This window comes from Varroa destructor, unplaced genomic scaffold (genome assembly GCF_002443255.2).
Source record: "Varroa destructor unplaced genomic scaffold, Vdes_3.0 BEIS01000001.1, whole genome shotgun sequence".
NCBI lineage: Eukaryota > Metazoa > Arthropoda > Arachnida > Mesostigmata > Varroidae > Varroa > Varroa destructor.
Window position 1 is genome coordinate 16,081,991 of NW_019211454.1, and position 9,074 is coordinate 16,091,064.

General features: G+C 40.4%; 1 protein-coding gene across 1 annotated transcript in view; it reads right to left on the bottom strand.

Moving 5' to 3' along the window:
* Positions 1–862: 862 nt before the first annotated feature.
* LOC147758310 (uncharacterized) overlaps positions 863–9,074 on the bottom strand; it is a 28,879-nt gene continuing 20,667 nt past the window's right edge. The window contains exon 5 of the mRNA XM_086986493.1: positions 863–2,107. Within this exon, the coding sequence (XP_086842619.1) occupies positions 2,040–2,107 (68 nt within the window). The 3' untranslated portion in view covers positions 863–2,039. The remainder of the gene's footprint in view (positions 2,108–9,074) is intronic.

Genomic DNA, 9,074 nt, shown 5'->3' on the forward strand with positions numbered 1-9,074 from the left:
TATTTACAGCTACAGCGGATACTGCCTTATCGCGTTTTGGCAGGGGGTGAACGAGATGGCCAAAGAACAAAGCCACGTTTAGCTTACTGCAGTATTCGCTCATAAACCGACAACCCGATACAACGTTCAGGAGCCAAATTGCGTTGATGCGACAGACAAACTAAATATAATAGGATAATAATATAGGTAGGGTTTGCTTTCCGCGGACAACTATACGACCCCTATGTCTACTCTATCTATGATCAGTTCCATAGTTACGATGAAATAGCTAGCTGCATGACATTATTGCATGAGAATAACCTAAGCCAACGATTACATGAGTATTTTATGATGTACACCACTATTTGTGTAATACAGACGATATACAGAATCTGATCCTCGAGCCAATGCTAGGTAGGTGGAGGCAGTCGTGTCCTATAGACAGTTACAATGCGATAAATCTGGTTAATTTGGCGTCAACGGATTGGTTAAAAGAAACCCAAGATCAATCCCGAACGTCGGGTCCATCCCATGGATTTGCCGTAACAGGACAGATGAAAATTAACATAAAATCAACGCTGGGCCGACGCAGGCAGAGAATGTGGACAAATAGATAACGTACCTTTGACCTGAAGATTACATTATAATAGGCGAAATTGCTCACCCCAATATAATCATTTTATGCGTATAATAATACATTATTATAACTGCTATTGATCTCCACGCTGAGAACCTTGAGTTGAGAAAGCGACTGTCTTGTGATGAAGGCTACTAACATGTAAATGTTACAAACATGTGCTGTCCATGTCATGGAATATCGTTATATTTATGATATCTATGAGCTGATGATTTATGATATCTATCACCCACATGCTGTTAACAGATGTGTCACATAAGAATAGGTATCAAAAAATTGATTCATACAACATACGGGATCCGACATTTATCCGAATGGTAAGCACCCGTTTTTTTCCAAGGGAATTTTTTTCTTTAAACACGAACACAACGCGGACAGTTCATCATATCAGTGCAAAGTAGTACGTATTCGTTACTTGTGAGAAACAGATTTACGGCGTTTGTTAAGCGGAGTCATGCGGTCTCCTGTCATAGAAAGGACAATTCTTGTGTCAAAAGGCGTATCTAACACCTAATGAATAATAGATATATTTAGGTTTTCTAAGTGGTGTGTGCATTTTCCATATAGACGTGTTATTTAGGTTGTGGTCGAGTTGTGCCCGAGATGATCTGTACATGAAAAAAACCTGAAAATATGATTTCTATATTGTTTTATCTCGAGGTTAAGAATAAGCTTCGACTTACTACGCCGGTAAAATCGTACAAACGCAAATTTGGTGTATTGTCTACCATATATATATATATATATATAATGAAATACTGAGATAGGCCGAAGTCGGTATTTTTAAATTCCAAACAAATGCATACATATCGTAAAAAAGCTTTAAAACATTATTTTAGAGTTCTTGATCAGACATAGTAATAGTGTCTCGTGTCCGCTTAAAATAATCTCAGAATGTTTATGGTAGAACAGAATAGAGTAAAGTAAAACGTTAAATAAATTTTTCAGTTAGGACAAAAGTTACTTAAAAAAAATTGTACGCTTACCGTTGGAGTAAACCTAGTTTTCCAGGTAGCTTCAATTTTTTCAACGGTAAGGATATATGAATTCAAAAATTGATTCATAGCGCCTTGGTGGGTTCCTCCAGCTCTACTAACTAGTTATCTCAGTCAAAACCTATTTTTGTCGAAGCAAATGTTTTTTACGGTGTTATATACTTTCTACTTTAATCACAGAACGGATAACACTTTTTTAATAATAAGAACCTTATGCTAAAAGTCTGTAAAAAATGTTATCAGCTACAGTCCTTCAACCCAGCAAACGGCTCTCTGGGTCTGGAATAGAGCAGCGCATTTCTGAGTATTCGTATTCGACAGTTAAAATTCTCAGAGCGAAGTCACGTTTGAGAGACTTCGTGTTCTCTACCACCTCCTTCATCGCGTGTGAACTGCAGCACCTCCGTCAACCCTCGCCTTGCTAGGGGTCAACCTATCCGACCCGACCAGGTTAACTCCACTTCTTCACTATGTGAATGGCGGAGCATTACAGATTCTGTAAGGTTACAAAAAAACAGTAAGGTTTGCTGGTCCTTTGACGGAACGATACACACCCAACACCAGATAACAAGTAACTCTGTCTGATCAAAAGTGTCACTTTCGAACTGTCAATTTAGATTTAAATTATAGTACACCTTGACTATTGGTTATCACGATAGATTTGGATTTTGCACATCCTACTGTTGGACACGGAATAAAAATTTACATGGTATTGTACTTCCCGAGCTATGCTGTTTTCTTTTATTTTTTCTCATAGCATCGGAAACCTGTTCCAAGTGACCAAGTCCTGCACGCAGATTAGATTTGAAACAAAGTGTACGAAGTATCAAAGTATCTCCTATCTTGAGATACTCAGTCAACGTTTCAGTCAGTCATCGTCAACACGGCCGGATGCCTCGAACGCCGCCTGTTATCTCCTATGTTTTCAGTATTTTGCGAGCGACCTTTTGCTTCTATCCATTCGGCGATTCTAGCTTCTTTTCATTTGCTTATAGCTTTTCGTGGCTCTCAAGGGTCAGAAAAGTAGACTAACATGTTCGTTGTTGTTCTGCTTTTACCAAACGGCAAGGGACCCGGCCTACTTCTGAGGTGCTATATCGAGTACTCGGAACGGCATACACGGAGTATACGGGTCTCCCTCTGTTTTGCTTTTCCAATATTTCGTTCGCTGTCTCTCTTTCCATGTCGACTTTTCGCTGCTTCAGAAGCAGAGTGGTTTCCCTATTCAAGTAAGTTTAAGCACTTCGCTCTTGAAGGATATTTGGATCATGCCTAGTGCATCCGAAAGAACTGGTGCAAGGTCTCCTTAACCTCCATGTCTACGTGCGACTGCCGTACTCATTATTACAGGCTAGGCGATGACGCGGGTTAGTGGTACTCTGGCTGATATTGAACAAAGTTAGCGTAAACGTACTTAGCATTGCGACATGATTGTTGATCCTTTTGTATGTAAGCTAACGGAGTCAACTGAGCCATTGTAACTCTCCCTGAGAGACACAGTAAACGACAAAAGCCTAAAAGATAGGCAAATCGAAATAGATCGATCAGAAAGCAGGATGGAAACGGACCCAAATACTGCAGCAGCGCGTGAAGTAATCCCACCCAAATACATGCTTCCGCTCCAAATGTGCCTGTGGTACTTAAAAGCATTAGCTTACATGTACCTTGGGCGATTGAGTATAATCTCCTCCCAATGTCCAGAAAAGAATTCTATAATCGGTACATTGCCTTATTCGAGGCAGCACCACATTCTGGTCAGACAGATCCACTGTCCCAATAGATGTTGTTCAGCTGAAGTAACACTGCAGGCCGCATGCCGGGAAATGCAAAGGCTCAGCGGGGGAATGGCTTTAAAGAAACGGTTTCGTTATCAGTGTCGTTTGAAATTAATCGAAAGGTTGTGTGACGACGCAGGAGTGCGGAAGGCATTCGTGGATCATTTGTTCGACCTTCTATATGCGTGTGTAGATGTTGAGTTAGTTGACGTCGACCGGGCCGGCGAGTTTTGTGTTGGACTTGGCGAGGGGAGAAGGGCTTTGGCAATTGGCAATTTCCGACCCAGAAAAAGGGCAGCGAAACTCGCTCTCGTACTAGTAACGGCTGGCACTGAGGAGCAGGCAGAGCGGAGAGAGTGAAGGACGAATCGCATCGTGAAACCTGGAGAAGATAAAGCCGTGGGGTATGGTTATACGTGACCCCGCAATTGTTAGCTCGCTTGCACAACGTTACATTCGAAGCTGCTGACAAAACTAATCGGGTCAACACTCGCCTGACGCACAAATTTGGCTTGACGTAGAGAATCTGGAAAGGAATGAGCAAAGTACTTGCATAGGCCTGATCAGTGTCGATTGACTAGTAAATATTGATTCTGTCGGAAAAGTTCAATCGAAGAAGCCCATAAAATCAATGACAGGTAAAAATAGAACCAACGTAATAGGCCAAACAAAATATTATGTGTTTTTAAAATGATGCTTTCTAGAGGAGGCACCAGTACTTGTGAGTTATGTTTATGGCTGGAGTATTGATGTGACTGTATAGGTCGTTAGAGCATTAATAGTGCAGAATAACATTGGTTCTATAATATTATCGTTATATAAAGAAGCCGAGTAGACTTCCAATCGACAATAACATCTCATAACTTGTGTAATGTTAAAATTTTATTTCGGCTATTCTACGCCTCAAATGACGCGTCTCGTTCTCGCGATGCAACTTCCAACCCACGAAGCTCAGTAAAAGCATGTTCGCCAAGCGCATTATTTACTTCGATCGCATGTACAGCGTATTGAAGTTTTTCAGCTGACGCCTCAGTCGAGCTGCTGCATGAAGCATGTATCTTTCCGTGAATGCAATTCTCTTAATTAACTATGCTAAATCACGGATTATACGATCTTCTTATGGGTGCGCGATGGTTATATTAAAAAAACAATCGAGGATATATAAACGAAGGTTCCAAATGATTATAAATTTTTAGCACGCAATAGAATCAGCTTGACGATTAGGACGAGACGACGTGCGTACCGTAGCTGCTGAATATAAACCGCTTACTAAACATCAATGCCAATGGAGCCTAACTTCACACAGCTTTTAACGAGAGACTAGAACGAGCCCTCAATATTAGTGAGATTACGAAAAACAAATATCAAACAGATTTTGCTAACCTTTTTTGTGTGTATTTATCCCATTCCGGCTTCACATCAGTTTCTGTATGCACGTTTTCGCGCCCACTTTAGGCAATAGCTGATTTAGTAGCAGACGTATTACATTATATTAAATTATCTTCTAACTTTTGAGAAACGCCCTTCTTAGCTAACTTTACCTTACAATTGCGTTACACGTATACAGCAGTTTGACACAGACACGCACGGCACTCGCGCACGCGCAAATTGACAAAAAAAAGTTGCACAACAGTCGCCCACGGAGGCGTCCACAAAGAGCAAACGCCGAAGGCCCACGCTTCTCGATCAGATTGTGCCAGTCTCAGGTGAACTACAATTTTAGCCCTGCTTTTTCTACTAACACTCTGTTTCTCGTCGCAATTGATGGCGGAGCTGCTGCACCAGCAGCTATTGTGATTACCGCGTTGTCCCTTTATGCTGCTACAAAGGCTGAAGTGGAAAAACGAAGCAAACTGGGGGACTGGACGAAACTTTACGCAAGCCAGAACAGAACCTAGGAGCACCGTCCCCAAAAAGGCCATTTTGTAGCTTGCCCTTGTGGCCTTCTGTCACATACATATGCTGTTGTTGCCGGGTGTGTTTTTGGCGGCGATTGTCATGGTGAAAGCCATTTCTGGTGCTTTTGCGCCTAGAACTGCTTTTGTATATAATGCTGAAGGTACCATTTGCGCTGCTGACGTCCTGAACAACAACCTACGACAACCTGAAAGTTGCGGGCACAATAGGAGCTATATATAAATACGGCATTGTCGGTTCGCTCAAATGACTTCTCAGTGGCTGGGTCAATCTTTTTCTGTTATCGCTATTGATAACTTATAGGTACTGTTGCCTTCTTTTCCGTCTCCCAGTCCTGAAAAAAGAGTCAAACTAACGGTACCAGTGGCTAGATGAGGATGAAGGCTGTGCTAGTAAACTAGGGCATCAGAGACTGAGGTACCGAAATAGAAATCACAGCGGACTCACGGATGGTCGTCAAATGGGAAATATATGTCCCTTTTTAATATAATAGAATTTTATCATTGTTGTTCTTATCAAACTATAATAGAGTGTATTGTATACAATATATAATGGGCTAACTATGTTTCTGTTTATATATTCTGTTTCTTCCGAAAATTGTGCTTAAATTTAACTAATGAAACGTCTATATAATAGTCAGGCTAATTAAAGTATGGAAGCGAGAGGTCTTGTCTAGCAAATCAGCTATTCCAGTATAAGATTTCTAATTCAGTGCACTATATTCAGAGTCAGAGTGGAGGACACCGATGTTCAGGCGCAAAAAGGCTCTAAGTGCTTAGTCCAAGACATGTGCCGCACTGCCAGGTATATGATCACCATTATATACTTCAATCGTACATAGCAACTGCTGGACTATACGTAAAACATACGAGCGAAGATTAGAAATTGATTTTTCAATAAACGATAACCAATTCATTACGTTCAATTTTAACTTGACGAGAAACCACTTGTTTATGGCTTACCGACACAGAACAAAGCTAACGACTAAACAATGAACTACTTACTCCCAGGAAATCACCTCTGGTATTGTGTTTAACTGAATGTTTCCCTTAATTGTAAGGTGAAGCCATTTTGAATGCAATGTGTATGTCGAAATCATTGTGTTTGATGCTTTGCCCTCCACGAAACCTCCCGTCTCTTACAAACGTACTTGTAAGACCGACGTTGGTAGCGAAAGTCGTACTCTGGTATAAGGCCTTTTCAAATTGTCAATGAGACGACGACGTTCAAAAGCTCCCACTGCTAAAGTTGGATTGTTGTTCTTAAAACAGAGCGCAAGACCCATGCCAGGCATCTTCTCGTTAGCTTGACCGCAATCTTTGAGACACAACTAAGAATTTAGGTACTTGAGGAAATGCTGTTCTTGGAAATGTCATAGAAATAGTTATATACGCAAAGGTTGTGATGAGTCTGCTACCCTAGCGTTCATATCACATAGTGATGTGCTTTCATGAGAGAAATTTGACTGAAAGCATACACAGCGGACTAAAGAAACCTCCATATAACGGAGAAGGGCCTTTGAAGCCGTCAGACTTCGGATTTCGTTCGTTTTTCGTCCTTCACAAGTAAGAACATATCTGCAGAAATTTGTTGTAGTCTTTAATTTGTGAAACATTGACAAACGCAGAGTCTAAAATCTAAAGAATACACGACGACGATCTAAAACATAGCAAGATAGTTGATGAAACCTGCATATTCCTACCGAGTCACCCACTCCAGACCCGTGCACGGATCACTTTGTCAATTTGACAAAATAATTCAACCGAAGTATATACTATATTTACACACTTTCTCGTGTCGCAAGGAACTACTTATGTTAGAACGTTTGATAAGCGTCATCAAACGATTTGTCCAATTTGCCCACCGATATGGCGGTGGTAGACCGATTCTCTGGTGATACCCTGCCAATATATCCATGGAAGCTATATCCGACTCCGAGCGCGTATGAGTCCGTCGTTGTGCTATCGCATGAATCATTTGCCCAAATCTCGCCAGTATGGATGAACCCAAGAGACGAGTTTCAGATCGGAAAAAAATGTTGATGAAGGATAAACCCAGCGGCCACCCAGCGTGGCAACCGCAGCGTCGAAAACTGTATATTTCATATATACGCATACATATATATTCGGTGAAAGTTTGACGGGCTGGTAATTGTTGCCTTTACGGTACTAGAGCGGCGCCAATTCTCTATAAGACGAAATAATAAAGTTATCGTGACGAAAAACACTGAGTTTTTTTTCAGAGTCTGAATTAATGTCAGCTATCATTGAATTGTTCGACACTGGACGAACGTCCACGCAGGTGGAGAATTTGCCTTCTTACCTGAAATCGACGGCCTACACTGTTGCCAATTTTCACGAGATTTCTGAGAAATGTGGGTAAGGCTAGCATGAGGCAAACCAGAAAAATCTCAGTAAGCCTTAGATTTAAAAGATTCATCAAAACGTCTCCTAAAGCCATCTTAATTTATCTGGCTCCTTAATACAGAAATCAACGGCTGTTTTGGAGAAGTGACTATCAATTGCCAGTCTAGCTATCCATACAAACCACATGAATGGCTAACCCTTTTTCTATGTCTTTTAGGGCCTTTAGCTTTTTCGAACCAATGCATCCTTAGCCTGAAATCTACTCAACATTTAATTCAGTTGAAAATGTTTGTATGTAGCGTATTTGAATGGTAAGTTTTTTTTTTTTCGCAAATTGCTTGACACGCGGTTACTGTTAAAACATCACGTGAAAATTAATGAAGGAATATTTAAAAAAACTAACAAGCCCTGAAGTTGTACTTGTCGTGAATGATTGTTATATTGAATAGACCTAATCGTCCGGCATGACGCTTCTAGCATATACGAACATTTCTCTATTATTGGACTAACTGTTTCTGCTTAGATAAAGCCTTAGACATAACTTATTGGAAAAATTTCAGATTTATATATCCCGTTCTCTTTCTATATATATATATATATATATATATATATATATATACATGATTATACTATGCATTGTACAGGCCGTTGACACGAAAATAACTTGTCATGTAATTATTTGGAATATACGAACAGCTTGATTAACTCCATTGATACCTAGTACTCGACTAGCTTTGCCTAACTTATCAAATCGTTGACTCGCACAGACGCTTTTTTAATACTTTCTATTTCCCAGAAGTTCGTCTCGTATAGATTGCCGAACTTTCCTTCAGAAAGGCATACTGTCATCTTTCAAAGTTCCCTTAATAGTCTTATACATACAACTCTCGTACTGCGTCACGTCCTGAATCAAGCGACTTGGCACAGTCTTTCTTTATTTGTAACTTAGACATTGAACGAATAAACTAATACCAAAAACTACGTGTTTAATTACAACACATACAGTTGTGATGCCGCGTATTTCTATTGCATGCGTTAAAGCTGGCTGATTTCTTTCGCCTCAAGAAGCGATTTCTTTTAAATCTTAATTGAAAAGCAGAAGGTAAACGTTGTAATTAAACGTGACACGTTTCCTCTCCTTTTTCTTTTGACCGCGATTTTGACCCATCTACCTTCATAATGGGATATTAACGGGGTGCCCTAATACTGTAATAATAATGCGGTACAGGTACGCAGAGTTGGACTGACAGGCGACACAACAGTCGAGTCTGGGTCCTAACGTCCTGCAAACTAGCTTTGATCACTTGGCTATGATGCGCAAGCCTTCGAACGTAAATCTACGGAGAGTAGAACAACTTTTGATGACTCATTTTTTCTACTAGAGAAATAGACACTATATGTGTAT